Source organism: Ornithodoros turicata, chromosome 6 (assembly GCF_037126465.1).
Source record: "Ornithodoros turicata isolate Travis chromosome 6, ASM3712646v1, whole genome shotgun sequence".
Lineage (NCBI taxonomy): Eukaryota > Metazoa > Arthropoda > Arachnida > Ixodida > Argasidae > Ornithodoros > Ornithodoros turicata.
This window is the reverse complement of record NC_088206.1, coordinates 25,082,975-25,102,895: the sequence shown is the minus strand read 5'-3', so window position 1 is coordinate 25,102,895 and position 19,921 is coordinate 25,082,975. Positions and strand designations below refer to the sequence as shown.

Below are 19,921 nucleotides of genomic sequence, written 5' to 3'. Positions count from 1 at the left end.
TCCTCCGCAGTCGCAAGAGCGCAGTAGCATAGCGGTATGGCATGCAGCTGGTAAGGCACACACAGTAAGGCATGTAGCTGTGAGAAGTGTGGCAGTAAGTCATGCCGCTGTGAGATATGTAGCTGTAAGACCTTTCCTAAGGCAATAAGTCTCCATGTCCTCATTGTAAGTCGGCATGTCCTTATCGTAAGTCGCCACGTCCTCATTGTAAGTCTCCATGTCCTTACTGTAATTCTCTACATCCTTGCTATGCCAGTCTGCCACTAACATTTCGCTAACTAATTTGCCCTAGATTTCCCACTGTTGAGAGGAGCAGAAACCCAGAGATTCCCTCCGCAGTGACAACAGTGGACTAATTGCCCTAAATTTCCCACTGTTGAGAGGAGCAGAAACCCAGAGATTCCCTCCGCAGTGACAACAGTGGACTAATTGCCCTAAATTTCCCACTGTTGAGAGGAGCAGGAACCCAGAGATTCCCTCCGCAGTGACAACAGTGGACTAATTGCCCTAAATTTCCCACTGTTGAGAGGAGCAGGAACCCAGAGATTCCCTCCGCAGTGACAACAGTGGACTAATTGCCCTAAATTTCCCACTGTTGAGAGGAGCAGGAACCCAGAGATTCCCTCCGCAGTGACAACAGTGGACTAATTGCCCTAAATTTTCCACTGTTGAGAGGAGCAGGAATCCAGAGATTCCCTCTGCAGTCGCAAGAGCGCAGTAGCATAGCGGTATGGCATGCAGCTGGTAAGGCACACACAGTAAGGCATGTAGCTGTGAGAAGTGCGGCAGTAAGTCATGCCGCTGTGAGGCATGTAGCTGTAAGACCTTTCCTAAGGCAGTAAGTCTTCATGTCCTCATTGTAAGTCGGCATGTCCTTATCGTAAGTCCCCACGTCCTCATTGAATGTCTCCATGTCCTTACTGTAATCCTCTACGTCCTTACTATGCCAGTCTGCCACTAACATTTCGCTAACTAATTTGCCCTAGATTTCCCACTGTTGAGAGGAGCAGGAACCCAGAGATTCCCTCCGCAGTGACAACAGTGGACTAATTGCCCTAAATTTCCCACTGTTGAGAGGAGCAGGAACCCAGAGATTCCCTCCGCAGTGACAACAGTGGTCTAATTGCCCTAAATTTCCCACTGTTGAGAGGAGCAGGAACCCAGAGATTCCCTCCGCAGTGACAACAGTGGACTAATTGTGTTAGAAGAAGTCGACATGCTAACCTCGTTGCGTGCGCACCCATTCTGGCGCAGCTGCCCCACTTTCGGAATAAACCCGTCCCGTGCACACGCACTGTTGCTGCCTCCCAGGCTTACTGCTTTCTCACAGGTTATGGGCCCAGTCTGCGTCGACATATCCTGTGAAATCCAAGCTTTGTCGACCTGTAAGGGTCAGCTCAAAGTCCCGAGTATGCATCAGGTACCTGAACAGCTTCTTCACGGCCCCCCATCTCGCTGACGCGGACTGCTCACTCGACGACAAAGTATGCCAGTTGCGCAGGCGATATCAGGCCGTGTCGTCGTGCTCAGATACAGCAGGTCTCCGACTGCTTTCCGATACAGATCGTTGCTGGGCAGTAGGTCTTCCTCACCCGTAAACTTCAGATAGTCTGGATCCATTGGTGTGAAGCTGATCTTAGCAGTACTGAGGTTATATTTCTCCAGCAATGCATCTATTTTGTTCTTCTGATGTACCAGGAAACAGTCGTGACGTGGTCTCTCTATCTCGATACCAAGGTTGTGGCAGACATGTCCAAGGTCCTTCAGCTCTAAGTGCCTATTCAACTGATGCCAAATTCCTGTTATGGTAGGATTGTCTCGATGGCAAATTAACATGTCGTCCACGTATACAAGTACGTATAGCCGGGATCCGTTCACTACTTGGGTGTACAAACAGGGGTCTGCTTGGCTCCGTGTGAAGCCCGCTCCAAGTAGTACTTGATTAGCTTTGATGTTCCATGCCCTGGCAGCCTGTTTAAGTCCACACAACGACTTCTGAAGCTTACACACGAGATGTTCCTCCCCTGAAGCGATGAACCCTTCCGGTTGCTGCATATAAATGTCTTCTTCGATTTCGCCATTCAAAAATGCGGTTTTTACGTCGAAATGACGAACTCTCAGGTTCTCGGCAGCTGCCACTGTTAAAAGAATCCGCAGTGTGGTGAGCTTCGCGACTGGAGCAAACGTGGCATCATAGTCCTCTCCAAACCGCTGGGAGAACCCCTGAGCGACCAGTCTTGCCTTGTAACGCTCAACGTTGCCATCTTTGTCGCGTTTAGTTTTAAAAATCCACTTGCAGCCGAAGGGCTGCTTGCCCTCCGGTAACTGTGCAAGAACCCAGGTGTTGAGCTGGTGAAGCGAATCGATCTCATCGACAGCAGCCTTTATCCATTTGTCCTTGTCAGCAGCTGGCAACTTCTGCATGTCCTTCCAGCTAACTGGATCGGGCGCGGGTGCCGCGCAGGCTACATAAGAAAGACGGTCCGGGGGTACTGCTTTGTTGCTCCGACTCGGGCGCCGTGGTTGAACGGGACCATCCCCATCAGCTGCGGGAGCAACTCCATCTGCCATCTGAACATCCGCACCGGACCCTGGTAGAACTCTGTCTCAGTCACCGGAACATCTCCAACGCTGTCACCGCGCAAGGGTCACCGCGCGAGGGGGGGTGTTAGAAGAAGTCGACATGCTAAGCTCGTTGCGTGCGCACCCATTCTGGCGCACCTGCCCCACTTTCGGAATAAACCCGTCCCGTGCACACGCACTGTTGCTGCCTCCCAGGCTTACTGCTTTCTTACAAATTGCCCTAAATTTCCCACTGTTGAGAGGAGCAGGAACCTAGAGATTCCCTCCGCAGTGACAACGGTGGACTAATTTGCCCTAGATTTCCAACTGTTGAGAGGAGGAGGAACCCAGAGATTCCCTCCGCAGTGACAACAGTGGACTAATTGCCCTAAATTTCCCTCTGTTGAGAGGAGCAGGAACCCAGAGATTCCCTCCGCAGTGACAACGGTGGACTAATTTGCCCTAGATTTCCCACTGTTGAGAGGAGCGGGAACCCAGAGATTCCCTCCACAGTGACAACAGTGGACTAATTACCCTAAATTTCTCACTGTTGAGAGGAGCAGGAACCCAGAGATTCCCTCCGCAGTGGCAACAGTGCACTAAGTGCCCTAAATTTCCCACTGTTGAGAGGAGCAGGAACCCAGAGATTCCCTCCGCAGTGACAACAGTGGACTAATTGCCCTAAATTTCCCACATTGGAAAGGGCATGAAGGGTTACTTAATGCTGTGCGGATTGCTTCACCTTTTTAAAAAGTGTTGAGTAATTCAAGGTTGCAGTCTCAGAGGCTGAGGGAGGGCAAAAGGCAGCAAGTGTGCACGACCCCTTCTACAAGGTATATGCAAATGACACTCAACGTGAGACATTCAAGATAACACAATCCAAAGCACAAGATGCACAATTCACAAATGCACCAAGCCACACTACACATATTACTCAGTAATGCAGTCCGTAATAAGAACAATTTTCTAAGCTCCCCAGAAGCCTTTATGTATCTTCATGTGCACAGAGTAAAATTGTGAAAGAGGATATAAACAAATATGTACAAACAGTAGTCCAACAATTACAACTTCAGCCTTGCCAGTTGCCCTATTGCCCTCAGATGCACTGTACTTCAGCTCTGTATTTTTATGTCATCGCATACCCAAACAAACGCATCGACGAAAAAGATTGAATAAGTCAGCACACACTGACGGAGAACCCAAAGTTGACCGGTGTTTGATTTGACTATATCTAAGGTATCTAAGATTTTCCGATAGCTTAGATCTGACCCCTTGGGCGGTAAGGAATCTGTCAACATTGCACTCAAAAGCTTATTCACAGGCGTTAACAAATGTAGCAAGTTCTTTCAGACTCTGCACCAGTTCACGGATTTTTCTTGGTTGCTGACGTCGCCGTAGATCTCTGTGGAGTTTTCTGTTGCAAGCCTGAAGGCTTTCACTTTTCGCCACAGCTCCTGCAGCTTGCTCCTCGCGTGTTGAAGTGCTGTCTTGTATTGTGTCACATGCTACTAAAGGAGGCAGTGTTCACCCGTGCCCAGGAATGATGAGAAAAGAAAGGTTACGGATTGCAGTAATTGTGACAAGAAAGCAACTCAATGGGCGGGCATATCTGCAGCTTGGGGTGGTGGTCCTGATGGCACCTGTAGAACATCGTCAACTGCAGGTGCACAAACCCTGCTCGCATAGCAGTGGTCCTGAAGGGAGGACTCGTACGTCATGACGCTCAGGAATCTGCTGGGCGGTGAGACCTCTGTCCCATTTCCTGTTGTTCAATGCAAGGTGGTGCACTTTTAACTTCAGCTTATGCCATTTTCTCATGTCAGTGAACCTCTACTATCAGGTGATGGTGATGATCTTGAAGGGGTACACGAGTTGACCCAGTGATCACCTTCTGTACCTGCAGCTTCATCACGGACGCGCCTGCTGGGTAAAGATATGGCGGCATAGTGTCTGCTGTCCTCACCAGTGTTTCTATTTTATGCTAGATGGTGGCAACATATGTCTGCACAACAATACATGCATCTGTTTTACTCCTTTTGAGGTCATGCTCATATAATGACAAGAACACAGAAAATATTGCTCAGTTCGATGTTTTTGTTGGCCCCATGCTTACAAGCATTATATGAAGAGCACTTAAGTGTCGGGACTGCATCCCACTTGAGCCTTCCTGTGTGCAAAAGTGCAGTCTATGCAAAGTGTTGTGCACAGAGCAACTCGGTGTGCCAAGGAAACAGAACAGCTCTGCAGCTTCACGTCACAAAATTCCAGACATGTAAGTACCTCTAAAATGGCTCCCATTTTAAGTAGATGTTACACAAAAACGTATGCAGGATATTATACAAGAACTGGCCGGTATCCCAAGCATGCATGAAACTGTGAAGCATCAAGCCCCAGAGCTCACTGCAACACCATGTTCAAATGCACAACCTCGAAATGCAATCAGAAGCAAGCAAGAAAGCAAGCCCAAAAACCATGCCCAAGTGCCCACCAGACAAACCACATAGCTCCAGAATCCATCCAAATATGGGAAGAAGAAATCATGCGACAAACTCGTGCCTCTACATGAGGTGCAGTGGTGCACACTGTTCAAATTCGCACGTCCAATATCAGAAGCAGCAAGGCACGTGCTTACTATTTTGAGTGTGTACCAGCTCAGTCGATGTTGACCAATGCGGACAGATGTTCACTCAGCAACAGCGCTGAAAATCACACAATATCATTTATGCACCAGCAAACTATCTCATGTAGTTGCTTGACAGTTTTTTGTTTTTCGCTCTAGGCATCGCATCATATCCAAAGCTAACCGCTTGAAGTATGCGTAAATGAGAATAACCGCAAACGCGTGTATATGCACGTACAGCGCTTCTCGAAACAACAATAATGCTTCTTCATGTGCTCACCTGGCAGGATCCTGACCGGGCGCGAGGTGTGGACGGAACGATAGCCGCCGTGCGGTAGACAAGGTTGCGTATGAGTTCATCGCATAAATGTTTAGGACACTATCAACCACACTAAATTTACTTCTATATTTCAATTATATTTGGAATGAATGAGCGCAGAAACTGTAGAAAGTAAGAGCATCAGCAATTTCTAACAGGCATTTGTGGTCGACCAGTATAGCGACATTGGCTCGCGTCACTCGCTTTGTACGCGTCCCATGCATTTCAGGTGGTCGTCTCTCAGGCGTTTCTTCGCCGCGCGTGCATGGTAATGGCGTGCGCGCGACGTTATGATGCAGGCAAAACGTCCCATGCGTTTTGGGCTTAACTCCTGTGCCGCTCCTGTGTTTCCTTGCTCCTTGTAGAGAAAGAGAAAGGATATGCGAAAGGAGATCAAGGAAAGGACAAGGGGATCAAGGAGATAAGTGACTGAAGATAATAGGCTGTCCCGACCTTGGCGGGACACTCCTTTCATGTTTTTATTTTTCAACCAATCAATCAATAGAATTAGACTAGTGAAGACGCAGTCCCCGATGTGCTCCGGCCCGATGTTGCGCCTAATCTGCAGCAGCTTTGCACGTCATTCTCAGTTGCTTCCTGTCTATCTTCCCGTTTCCAGTTTTAGGCAAGGTTTCCAAAACGAACACGCCACCATACAGATGCTTGTATACAGCCGTTTGCTCTGAAATCCCACAATGTCGTTACGGAGAATGTATTGCATCATACCTTCATTACAGAGAAAAATAAATAAACATGAATACGTGCTTACTGGCAACCAGGTCTTGGAGCTGCTGCACTATTGACACCTCTTCCTGTTTATGTGGGTGCTTTAGGACAACAAAAGCCCTTGGAGCTTCGCCATAATCGGAGTGCGGGACACCTACGACGCATGCTTCCGCGATGGCTTCGTGGCTCAACAAGATCTCCTCCAGTTCTGCAGGGGCACATTGCATGTCCAGGCATTTGATCATTTCCTTCAGCCTGTCAGCAACATGCAATCTACCATCCTGATCGTAGTAACCGGCATCCCCTGCAAAGCAAAGCATGCAAGTCGCTCGTTGTAGCTCTCATAGGAAGCGCGCGTTCCCAGTACTGTCCGTCGTGGGGAAACATGCCTGTGGTATCAGACAGTTGTCCACAGCAGATACGCAGCGCTGGTGTCGCGAAAGGTTACAATGTAAGAGATGATAAATTGATTTCACTGCTGCTCTTCGAGCCGTGGCGGACGTGCAGAATATGAATACCAATTAAAGGAGCGGTGAGGGGCATCTCTATAAATTCTTCGTTTGTGTGTGCCGCATACTGCGCAAGAGATAACATGTCATCTCATGCGCAAAAATTGGGATCTTACTTATCTGTAGTGCGCGAGGTCTGTGCACGCCCTCCAGGAACACCTCAACTCATTCGAAGATCCCGGAGTGGTGCTGGTGTGTTCCTGGGAAGTAGCGCCGCGCCATGTCAGTACAGGCGAGTTTTCAATGATAAATAGGACCCAACAGCCGCTCCTCACGTCACACGGACCTAATTTAGTCGCGCCAGGAGATCGGGCCGGGCCTCTAATGTCACTCCGCACCGCTCATGGCTACTTTTTCAGGACGTGTTTGTCAATTTGGTTAGTACAGTGAGACGAAAACGGAAAGCGAAAATATTGTGCATCATGTGCACTCATGTGTTGTGCACTCCTGGTAGACTGATTCATAAATGAAGTAGGGTTTCGAGCAACGCTAAATGTTACTCCCTTATTGCTCCTTACCGTGTATTCACACGATGGATATCCTCACGGAAGATTCTAGTGGAAGAAAACGCAAAAAACTGCTCACAGAGCTGAAGTTCCGCTATGTTAGCATAGTTCCGCCCCGTGTTATGTTGAGCATTCACACGGTGCCGAAACATCGGGAGTGGCGTACTGCGCACTTAGCAGGTGACACTTAAAGGGCGAAACGCATTGGACGTTTTCTCAGCGTCAAAACGTCCCGCGTACGCCATGGCCTTGCACACGCGGCCAAGAAACGCCAGCGAGGCGACCACCCGAAACGCATGGAACGCGTACGGAGCGAGTGACGCGCGCCACTGTTGCTATATTCGTCGACTAAAAATATCTGTTGGAACGTGTCTTTCCTGTGGTTCCTGCGTTCCTTCATTCTGGATACCATTAAAATGTTCACGTAAATTTAGTGTGATGGATAATGCCCCAAAAATTTATGCGAGCTGCTCATACGCCACCTTGTCTGCCGCACGACGGTCATGGTTCTGTCGTCGGAACGTCGGAACGTAGGAAAAACGCTTCATGCGTAGCGTTTTTCCGACGTTTTCAGGACGCGCGCGCGCTCGGCGTGCGTGTGACCTCGTCAAAACAAGTTTCTCAACGCGCGCGGAGGGCGTACGCCGGAATCTGTGGACTACAGATATTCACGCGCGTCTGGGCGCGTTTTCCGAGAACTAGACAGAACCATGGCCGTCGTGCGGCAGACAAGGTGGCGTATGAGCAGCTCGCATAAATTTTTGGTACATTATCCATCACACTAAATTTACGTGAACATTTTAATGGTATCTGGAATGAAGGAACGCAGGAACCACAGGAAAGAAGAGCATCTGCACGTTCTAACAGATATTTGTGGTCGACGAATATAGCAACAGTGGCGTGCGTCACTCGCTCCGTACGCGTCCCATGCGTTTCGGGTGGTGGCCTCGCTGGCGTTTCTTCGCCGCGTGTGTAAGGCCATGGCGTACGCGCGACGTTTTGACGCTGAGAAAACGTCCAATGCGTTTCGCCCTTTAACAGATGACAGCGTCAGCGTCTTTTCCAGTCGTCTGCTACGGAAGGTCTTGTGGCTGTGTCGCAGAATATTTCTCACGTTAACAGTGCACGTGAAGACACGACGTTGAGCGCTCGCGCTCTCGTGACAGTGAAAAGCTCTGACGTTTTCCGCATCTTCCGCTGGAGTATTGTGAGGAGGGGCACGAGAGAGAGACGACGAAGACGACGACCTCAGCGACCCCAGCAGAGAGAAGGAGGCGCGGGACTTCGGTAGGGAAAGGGAAACGGCAAAGGGGAGAGAGGAAGAAAGTGGCGACAGGGGAAGGGGTGGCGGTGCAAGCACGTGAGGACGGAACGATGAACGGTGGACGATGGACTGAACGGATACCGGGATGTGCGCGGCTGCGGTGTTGTGGTGTTGTGGATTACTAAATGCGCGCGACTTCGGGACGATAGTGTAAATAAAGAGTACGTCGTGACAAGCGGGGGCTTGTCGAATTGAAACCGCGGACATGGCCGAAGTGGAAGGGCAAGGTGCAGCAACACTTCCCGAAGCCGTCATCCCGCCGGAGCTGGTCCAGAGATCACTGGCGACGACTGCAGGAACTGCTCTTGACAGAGAGCGATTGGCCGCCCCAGTCCGAGAGGTTCTGCTCACCGCAACCGTTGAGATGGCAGGTACAAACACACCAAACCCGGAGGACGGCACGGCGAGGCCTAACGGGGTAGAGGTGTCTAACCCTAACAACATGGAGAGGCCAGAGCATACGGGATCATCGCTAATCATCAAGGGATCCCCAGTCTCGGGATATGAAGGTCCGCAGTCCCCACAAGAGTTCCTGGAGCGGTACGGCGAATATTGCGACATTAGGGGTATTACGAACGACCGACGAATCCAAATGCTACCTGCGTCACTGGAGGGCTCTGCCAAGAAGTGGTGGGGGTTCCTCGGCGGCATTGACAACTGGACAACATTTGTGAGTGAATTTACACAGGAATTCACATTCGTTGGTCAAGTCTACAGGCTTAAGGCAGAATTGGAAGAAAGGACTCAGCACCCAGCCGAGAACCTGAAGCAATTTATTCATGTCATAGCGGAATTCTATAACAGGATTGTGGAGCCAGTCCCCGGTGCGGAAAAGGTGGCGCACGTGCGTCGTCAGATGCACCCTATATTCCAGGACTCAACCGCAAGCATGACATTCTCTAATCTGCAACTAATCTGTTTTTTTTTTGTTTTTTTTTAAAGGAGGAATATAACGTTTCATGGACCTCCCGCCGTAATCTGGACGCGAGGGCCGATGTCTGCGTGACGCTTCCTACAGGTCAACAGGTCCCCGCAAGCCCTGCCAACAATGCCGACAATCCGCAAGATATGAATGTTACTGATAACACCATGGACACTTCGGTACCGGCCGCTGCCCAACAGACAGATGAGATGAACGACGCCAACACTGCCACATCTCTTCATGACCCGTTCACCACTGTCACCGGAAGAATCGAGCCGGTGGTATTCCCGTACTGTTTCAGCCAAGCTGGCTGCTCGACCCCAAGGACCATTTTGTATAATTGGCGGGCAGGGCAGAAATACCTACACCATGAAGGACCCTCTCACAGGAAAAAAGATAGGCCTGGCTAACGCTGGCCAACTCAGTCTGTACCATGTACCTTACCAGCTCCGGTGGCGCAGCGGTAACGCGTGCGCTTGGAGACTGGGAGGTCCGCGGTTCGAATCCGCGGGCCGGCTGTGCCGTCTGGGGTTTTTCCTGGGTTTCCCTCAGATGTGTAATAGGCGTATGCCGGCACAGTTCCCCTGAAGTCGGCCCATGGACGCAGCTATCCTCCCCCCGAGCGGATTCCGCTCGGTCTTCCACTTCACCCTTTCCTCTCCACCACCTTTCCCTTCCCGAGAAACATGCCTGCCTAATCAGGCAGGCAGACCTCTCGGGTTGCTCCCAATGGCACTCCTCCTCCTTATGCTTCTCACAGTTCTCAAAATTATTCTCGTTCAGATTCAGTGTCACACTAAGAGGGCGGGTTCTTATTTATCTAATGCATGGCGAACGAGCATCTAGTTTCGAATAAAGGGACTGCAGCGACTGTAACACGCTGTCTGTAAAGTTTCTTTGACGTTTCTTCGTAAATGGTGATCATTACAGAGTTACATAGATATTTATTAAAGGGACTATGAAATTTCCCGAACCCCCATACATTTTTTCGATGGAAACTGTTCTTCCCGCAAAGAAACTAATATGCCACAAATTTTCCCGGACGAAATCGCTCCACTCTGCGAGGAGCGCGCGCTGGAAATGTCTCTTCCGCGTTCCTCCTCTCCCGCGCATATTTCCCTGCCGATGGTGTACTGTACGGACCGCACTTCGGTTCCCCGTTACGTCACCGGTGTTGCACAATGGCAAGTAATGCCGCGAGCTCGCGCTGTGGCTGCCGCCACTGCCGAAATCTGCCGATCGCGCGAAAGCTGCTGTCATGGAGATTTCCACTCCCGATGAACGCATACGCCGGATCCTACGGCGCATGCTCCTGGCGGGATTCCTCGGCTCGGCAACACGTCACGATGACGTGTTGCTGAGCCGGCCGTGGTCGCGTCAAGTTACCCGTTGTGTCTCCGCTCGGCAGCTCGCCACGGCGTGGCGCCAGCTGTCCTCCCTTCGCCGCTCCGTTTAAATTCGCTCCCGAGAAATCCGCTCGCGCGACGAAAGTAAAATTTCGGTTCTAGACTCAGAAAAATGTCTTCTTTCGAACGAAACGAAGAAAAAAATCGTTTCATAGTCCCTTTAAGACTTAGTCACGGAATACTTGATGCACACATGTTGGCTTTTTTGAGTCACTCAGCGATAAGAACGACTTGGACTACCTGTCCTTAGCCAACCATCGGGAGTCATAGCAGCTTCAGTGGCTTCTGGTCGTCTGAAGTAGCCTTTCATCATGGCTGGTGTTCTGGCGCATATTTCTCCTCTTTCACCGCATCCTAGCATCATTCCGGTTTCGGGATCTATGATCTGAACGACAGTGAATCCTTAACCAATCCTTCTTTTGTAATATTCTGTGAAGCACGCAGAGACTGCGTCGATTGTTACCTTAACTTGGTTGTTCGCAATTGGCACGCCCACATTGCTGTAAGTGACCTCGCCAACGGGTGTTGAAGTCAGGAGGCCCATTGTCTCCGACTGTCCGTAGGCGTTGATGAGTGTCGTAGGGTGGAACACTTTCACTAGCCTATGTCCTAGAGCATCTGGAACTGATGTGCCTCCAATGGCAAGTTTCTTGATTGGATCTAGACGTAGCCTTTGTTTTTCCATTTCGTTCATAAGAACTTGAAGTTTTACAGGAAATCCCGCCCAAAAAGTCACCTGTGATAGAACAGTGTTGAAACATCCAGAACAACAGTATCTTATCGATTAACGTCTTTAGAAGAAATATAAAACACACGGAAGAGAGATGTGCTGTAACTACTTTTTAGTAGTGTAACTATAACTACTAACTACTGCATCAAATTGTAGTTTGACTACTAGTGTAACTACATCCCAGCCGCACTACTGAAAACTACTTTGCAACTACTAGGACATAGTTGTTTAACTACATTTGTAACTACTCTGATATTTTGTGAGCGTCGCTATACCTATGAACGCTTAGGCGTAGAAATAGCGCTTGGGTACATGGGGAGCGAGAAGACAGTGAGCTCCCACACTCGGAACAATCATAGCACGGCACGCGCCCTTCCATACAATACTGATGTAGTGATATGTCATGCAGTGATACAGTCATGGCCTCTAATCGGACGACGGAGGGGGCATAAGCTTTCTGAATGCGCTGCGTGTGTCGATCGTTATGTGCCCTGATTAGTGAGTTTTAGTATAACGTACACTGTCGCCTTTGCGTACGTAAGGGATAGCGTGGTGGATCTGCGCAATGAGGAAAGCTCGGCTTGTGTTTTGCGCGTGCGCTATCTCAGTTTCTCAGGTTGTTCAGGCTGGACACTGGACTGGTTGTTCAGGATGGACTGTGACGCTAGTCCATATCACGATACCGATTTCCCGACGTCAATGCGCCTGTAATGGCATTTCCCGCAAATAATCATGTGCGTACCGTGCATTTAATGATTATTAAGCTTTAAGCTTTTTAATTACCATTATGCCCTTTTCGTTCCATAATATACAGACTAATCAAAATATACCCGGCGCTTATGCCACAAGCACGTGGTCACTGCAAACATGTCACAAACTGCAGTGTGACCACGACCAACCGTGGTTCACGATAACCGCGGTGTGGTCGGGTAACGGCGATTAAGCGTCGCCCTTGTGACAAGGGTACAAAACTCAACCTGTTCGACCAATGCTCCGACAGCCGATGGTCCTGTTGCAACACATCGGATACTGTCCTGACTCCCCGTCGAAACGCCTTCTCGCCCAACGCGCTTCGCGTTCCTGCGCCAGGCAAAGCAAGCGTCTCTGTGCACCTGTGTTTAGCATTGCAGTGCGTTATACAATTCTCTCCCTGAATGAGCTTTTGCTGCCTGATGCTGATATTTTGTGCATGACTGTGATGCGCAACACGAAAAAATTGTCAGAGTTGTCGCTAATAAGCACAAAGAAAGAAGGCCGTGAAGCACACGGAAGGCTAAGTAAAAAACTGCGAAGTAGTTGTAGCCCGCTGTAACCTAACTACTGTAGTTATCTACAAAAAGTTTAACTAGTAGTTGTAACTACCATTTTTGCAAGTAGTTTCTAATTACTCTTTAACTAACATGCAGTAGTTTAACTAGAAGTAGTTAGCTACTGCACATCCCTGGTAACAATGTCAAAATTCTCGTCAGTGTCAGCAAAAGTATCTAACAGCTGCCGCTGGCAATCGGAACGCCTTCCGTGGTCGTCTGTTTTCTTTTTTTGACAGATGTCGCTTCTGTTTCGCACGAAGTCAACAGGGGACGCATGTTTGCCCGAACAGATAGCTGCCCGCGAGTAAAGCTATATGTGGTCAAACTGGACCATCCGCTGTGACGCTAGTCCATATTACGATACCCAGCTGAAAAAAAAAAAAAGAATTGGTCCAGTTGGAATTTCTAATTGGTACGAATGGGAGCCAACAGGTCCCATATCAAAACCTGTTGGATCGTTCAGTCCAATCAGTCCAATCCAATTGGACTGTTCAGTTGGTAGTTGAGCACCAATTGGAAGGTCCATTTTGTTTCATGCACTCCAACTGAACACTCATTTGGACATTATTGATCCAATTGGTCGTTCTGATAGGGAACTCCAGTTCCATTTGATCTCTCGGTCTCCAACAATTAGCTACTGTTGGCCCAATTGACAACTGATTCCAATGCAGAGTTGTAAAGTAAGGGATGTGTGGCTCAGTATTTTCAATACAATTAGTCAGTGCATGTGTACCTAAACTGTTAATGCGTCCATAAGCAACAGTAATTTAATTAGTTTCGTCAGTATTTTATACTTCAAGATTAGTTCGTCCTCCGAAGAGCGAGATTTTTCGGTAAAACTAGCTGAGAACGCGTATATTAGCTTTCATAGCCACAGCTGGATAGAATATAAAATGATAGTGACAAAGAAAGTTCGTGTTTCTACATAGCACGAGCAAAGCTTTCGCTGTCCTCACTTCAGTTTGAAACCGAAACTTGATGCTCTCATCGTCATGTCTGACGCAGCGCATCGGCATCACGTCAGAATCTGTTTCCAGTTGAAACAACTTTCAACGGTTCAAACTTTCAACGGTTTCAACACGTTTCCGTTGGCGTATTGGCGTCAATCGCGTCGATCGTGTAGCGCCATGAATTAAGCGTTTCGTCTGGTTTTTCAAACCGTGTAAGAACGTGTGAGCTGCTCTGTTATGCGTAGAACTCCTCTTCGCACCCGTGCGCCAGCCGAGTTACGAAAAAGGACAAGCGGCCCGTGTAGGACAGTTGTGAATTTCCTCAACTCTCAAATCCGAACTAAGGTGGGTGATATTAACTCGATAGATATGTATGTTTATCTGAACCCCCCTTATGACGTGTCATCGCCTTATGCCAGATAGCTCATAGCTTTTTAATAAAAACCTGTTGTGTTGTTTTGGGGTGGAAATGATCATTGCAAAGCACTTTGTTCTGAGCAATTCTAGTCAACAAGACTAGTCCGAATGTACAATAAATAAGTTGTTAACTCCTTCATATGTTCCTGTGTGATATGCTCTGATGAAACAATAGCTGTAGCCATCCGTGGCAGACCCGGCACGGCTATTTTTTCCCAATTGGAGACCTTACTGAGTCCACCTGGACCATTTGGTATAACCATTTGGATTGAGTTGGTTAGCTAGTATGGGATCATTTGGTAAGCCTGAGCGTGTCAGTCATTTGTAATGAGGGGGCCAATTGGTTCCAAATGGTTTCAGCCCAGTGGGTGACAAAAACGCAACTAGAATTCCAATTGATTTGAACGGGAAAATGTCCAGCTGGACCAATTCCTTTTTTTTTTTGGACTGGGTGGCGCTGGACTTATTCCTAGCTAGCTTATTCCTAGAGACTCCAGGAGCATGCTTCTTTCTCACTCTTTCTGTACTGTGTCTGTCAAGCGCGCTAACCCGTTATCGGGATGTGCGGGTTCGATTTTCGCCGCTGTCTTGCTTCTCCGACGACTGAGATATTTCCGTCTTGCAATGTTGCAGGCTACCTTCATTTTTCTTAAGAGTTATTCTGTTTCGCCAATCTTCCAGCTTCAAAATAGTTAATTTCCTTCATGTACAAGGGTTACACCATTCAAACGGCACAAACCTTGTGGAGATTCGCAGATTTTACGATATCGTGTACTGGTGTGCTCGGCTCCTCAATGATACATCTTGCTCCAAGCAGAAGGCTCTTGAGAGTGAGACCAAAACCGGAGACATGAGTGATAGGACTCCATGCCATATGAACATCGTCCTCAGCGACAAGGTTTAGGTTTCTGGAATAAGTATTTAGTTACTGACTTGGAGCCATAATCAACGTGTGTGTGACGAAAAAAAATGTGCACACTTCTTTGTTCAAGGTGCTGCTGCGAAACGACACGACAGGCGCTTTGTCGTGCTCACCCTTAAAAATGAACTTCACCACATAGCACGCTCCTAGCCAAACATGACCAAATTTTATTTCGCGTACTGGCATGGTATGAGGCTGAAATTCGTGCCTTCCAATGCTCCCTCATGCTGTACACGGTGGACCTTACTCACCGTACTTCATCACTTGTACTGCAAGAGGGAGTATTTCAAGGCACGAGTTTTAGCAACTTACTGCGCTTCCCATACCATGCCAGTATACGTGAAATAAAATTGGGTTGGGTTGATTGCGAAGCGATGCAATCGATATGAAAAAAAAACTGCAGGACCTCAAATGTCTTTCGCGTCAGAAAAAAGTTCCAAGAACGGGTGAAGAAAGAGCGTATAGTAGTAGTAGGGCACGATGGTACAGAAACAGAGCTGCTCTGCATAACATGATCAGAACGAATCGCATCTCACGGTGACATCGCTATCTTTCCCGATTTTGTCGCAAATGGGAAGCGCACTCCTTTTTGTGGCGATTCGCAGAGAACATGTGAATTGTCACAAAAAGGCGTGGCCCCGCGCTCTCTCTCTGGCTTATCGCTTTTGATTTGAAGTGAAAAGCGATAGCTCGCCGATAACACAGAGCGGGGGGGGGGATTTATTGGAAGAAAAAAAATATGAAAAAAGGAAAGGGGAAAGAACACAGAGCGGGTTATGTGGTGAAGTTCTGATTTGAGTACAGAAAACGTTGAGGGCGTGGCTAGAAGAAAGGCTGTGGGAGAGAGAGAGAGAAAGAGAAATGATCGAAAGCAATCATTTGTACACTCTTAGAAATGTGGTGGTGGTGGTGGTGGTGATAGGGCTTGCCGTTGTCGGCCTCACGTATGTGGGCAACGTCACGACTCACGCCCTGGGGGAATGTGCGTCCTGGGCCGACTTCTAAGGGAACTGTGCCGACATATGTCTGAAAGCGTCTGAGGAAAACCCAGGAAAAACCCCAGACAGCACAGTCGGCACCGGGATTCGAACCCGGGTACCTCCCTCTTAGAAATGTACTTGACCACATAGCACGCTCCTAGCCAACCATCATCGCGAATGACAACGTTCTCGCCCCTGATTTGTTGAAAACGGGAGGATGAGCCTATTTTGTGCCATTATGCACGGCACAAAATAGGCTCCTCCTCCCGTTTTCAACAAATCAGGGGCGAGAACGTTGTCATTCGGGATGATGGTTGGCTAGGAGCGTGCTATGTGGTGAAGTTCATTTTTAAGAGTGTAGGGACGCGATGCCCTCTTTCAGCGTCCACGTCAGGAACTCGCTTTGATACGCAGATAGAGCTCTTAAATGACACTCCGTTCTGCCTCGGCATTCCCGGTATCCAATCCAATCCGTGTTTTTTTTTTTTTTGTTGTTGTTGTTTGTCCTCTATAGGCTTCATGTGTGAAGCACGTTTGTCTTGTGTGCTATCATGGAGTTCTTGAGGTGCTCCTTGTACTTCGTAAACATGGGTTTTTGTACCGTGTAAACGTTCCACTGCGATATGTGAAAACGGTGTGCGGACCCGCCTCCAGATAGTGCGATACCTTTCGCAAAACGTTAGGGCTACCGTATGTATCATGACGACTCGTTTGTTGAGATGACCTCTTTGCCATCTTGGTTTCCAGGTATTATAAGAGCTGTGGCTTTGATAGTGTACAAATGCCTCCCACACGTTATTGACACGAGAGAGACTACATACTTGAGCGTGTGCAACGAACAGTAGAAATTGCGATGCGTTATATTCATGCCCTTTGGAAGACCGGTTGATCCAGAGGAATACAAGATTGCCAGGACTTCTTCACTAGAGTCGGCTATCTCGTGTTCTTTGAAAGTACCGTCCATTGCACAGGCGTTGAGGCTTGTGAACCCCGGTACATCATCCACGCTAAACGCCTTCTGTAATGCCAAAAACAGATATCCTGTCCATGTGGTGGAAAAATCAATCGCACACAATGCTATGACACGTTGATGTTCTCCTACTCGCCTTTATCGGAAAGCGTTCCAAGGCTTCGCGCACTTTCTGAGCGTTGTGTCGATCCGTGATGATGTACGGTGCTCCCGTGTCGGTCAGCTGATATAGCAGCTCCCCTATCAAGATTATGAAGAGCGGTACATCATTCTTAACTTCTTGTACTGTGCTATTTCTACAGGGTAACTGCCATTAAATGTTGTTGGTAGTTGGTGTTGTTCATGAAACTCCCCACATATCATCATTAAAATAAAGTTGTTGCCATTCATCACGAGGCTCTGAGTGTCTTCTGAAACCGCAAAGAAGTACTGTCTTTGAACATTCCGTTTAAAGCACCCCTCATCAAAAGGCGGTGCGTGCACTTGTTTTCAAAGAATCTGTGATCCCGTGCAAAACATAAAGCGCTTCAACCCCGCAGCGCACCGAACGATTAAACGAGCAATGAAAAGCCCTGCGATTGCACGACATCGTTCCACTAATTACCCTACACACTGAGTACGCCCCCCCCCCCACACACACACGGACTGAAAAAAAGGGGCTCAGGGTGGATGACTGGCCTATACACTCTTAAAAATGAACTTCACCGCATAGCACGCTCCTAGCCAACCATCATCTCGAATGATATCGTTATCTGCCCTGATTTGTTGAAAACGGTAGGCGTATACGCCTTTTCTGCGACAATTATGAACAGCATAAGTGTCACAAAAAAGGCGTACGCCTCCATTTTTAACTGGCTTAATCGCTTCATCGTCGTTACGGTCGTTACAAGCTAACGAGTTGCGGGAAATTCAAAAAGGTGGGCGGGACATTGAAAAAGGTGGGCACGTGATAAAACACGTGTACGAAGCTCTTCGTGCGATACGTGAAGGCCGTGGTACATGTCACGCGCAAAGTGTCACGTGCCCACCTTTTTGAATTTCCCGCCACTCGTTAGCTTGTAACGACCGTAACGACGATGAAGCGATTAAGCCCCCTGGACAGATAACGATATCATTCGAGATTACGGTTGGCTAGGAGCGTGCTATGCGGTGAAGTTCATTTTTAAGAGTGTACATTGTAGTGAACAAGGATGTCAATTATGAAGTATATTAGAGCGATAGCTTCATAGGGCTAACCACCCTGTACACTCTTAAAAATGAACTTCACCGCATAGCACACTCCTAGCCAACCATTATCTCGAATGATATCGTTATCTGCCCTGATTTGTTGAAAACGGGGGGCGTACGCCATTTCTGTGACACTTATGCTGTTCATAATTGTCACAGAAAAGGCGTACGCCCACTGTTTTCAACAAATCAGGGCAGATAACGATATCATTCGAGATAATGGTTGGCTAGGAGCGTGCTATGCGGTGAAGTTCATTTTTAAGAGTGTAGGTCTTGCCTGTAACTTTTGTCCGTCACGTGAGAGTGGTCACGTGACCAAAAAGTGATGGTCATTATGGATGCCGCAATACTCACGCGTAGTAAACGTTGGACTGGACAGTACTACAGTCGCTCCAGACGATAGCGCTCCTAGCATGACGACAAGATTATTGAGGCCTGTCAGAAAGTGCACGCAGATAAAATCTCCTGGCAGGATTCCATGCTGTTGGAGGCAGGCAGCACAGAGCTCAGCGCTCCTCAAGATTTCAGACCCACACATTTCGATATTGCCGTCAACCTGCGAAAATTAAACAAGAGAGTTAAATATATAACGTGTAAATTTACACGACTATCCACACATACTTTTTGTTCGTTACTGCGTTGCCCTCGTATTGATCGCAAGCGAAAGTGCATTGGGTGGCAGATTTCGCGAAACTCAATTTCGCTGCTCGCCAGAGTGCGTTGCCCTTTCACACGGTACTTCTTGCTTCCAACATGTTCCATTAAACATTATGTATAACCTTAACTTACACGACCGTTTTAACATTTACACCTGAGCTATGCGTGCATTAAAGTTGCTTTTCTGTGAAGGTGCGCCAGTAAACTGATATGAAAAAGGGAAAAGCAAAATGCCGTCGTGCCCTGAAATGAGTTCCTAATTACCAAATGCATAAACGCGTCTAACATGTATCACATATCAATCTAAGCTTGTCACTCGATCACTTGCGCTAAAATCAGAATGACTTAAGTTGCGACAAGAATACGTACCGCTAACTTCTTGTTTGCGTACTTGGTCATGCATTCCTTCAAAATCTGGTAGAAAGAGCAGTTTCGAATTTCAAAACCCGGGTAGGGCGAATATATGATACCGTCTTTCACCTGAGCGCGCATCGCACAGAGTTCAAGGGGTACTATGTGATGCTAGCAGTGCAACCGTTTGGGATGCTATGCTGAACGTTGCCCTCGGTTATCTTTATAGCGTTATTTTCAGCCAAACTTGCAAGAAAAAGTGTTATCTCCCGTCCTTGTAGCCCAATTAACTCGGAGCACATAATATATAATTTCGAATTGCATGATTCAGCAAACGTCTTGAAAGCATGACAAACATTATGTGGCATTGTCATCCATCACGAACCAATAGAGTGAACAATAAAAACAACACTGGTCCGCAGTAGTCTGCCTCAACTACTTTAACGTTATTATTCAAAGTGGTATTCAGTAGAGTGTATATCAAAAGGAACTATGTAGGAATCAGAATCATTA

The 19,921-nt window shown here is 48.0% G+C and overlaps 1 protein-coding gene across 1 annotated transcript; it reads right to left on the bottom strand.

Annotated features, from left to right (window-relative positions):
• Positions 1-5,923: 5,923 nt before the first annotated feature.
• Positions 5,924-19,617, bottom strand: LOC135396457 (uncharacterized). The gene is made up of 9 exons (XM_064627434.1): positions 19,427-19,617; positions 18,755-18,956; positions 17,310-17,413; positions 17,025-17,221; positions 15,041-15,209; positions 11,358-11,630; positions 11,135-11,279; positions 6,271-6,531; positions 5,924-6,183 (listed from the first exon to the last, which is right to left on the bottom strand). Exons 1-9 carry the CDS (start codon positions 19,547-19,549, stop codon positions 6,059-6,061), a joined length of 1,599 nt encoding a protein of 532 aa, XP_064483504.1. The 5' UTR covers positions 19,550-19,617; the 3' UTR covers positions 5,924-6,058.
• Positions 19,618-19,921: the final 304 nt, after the last annotated feature.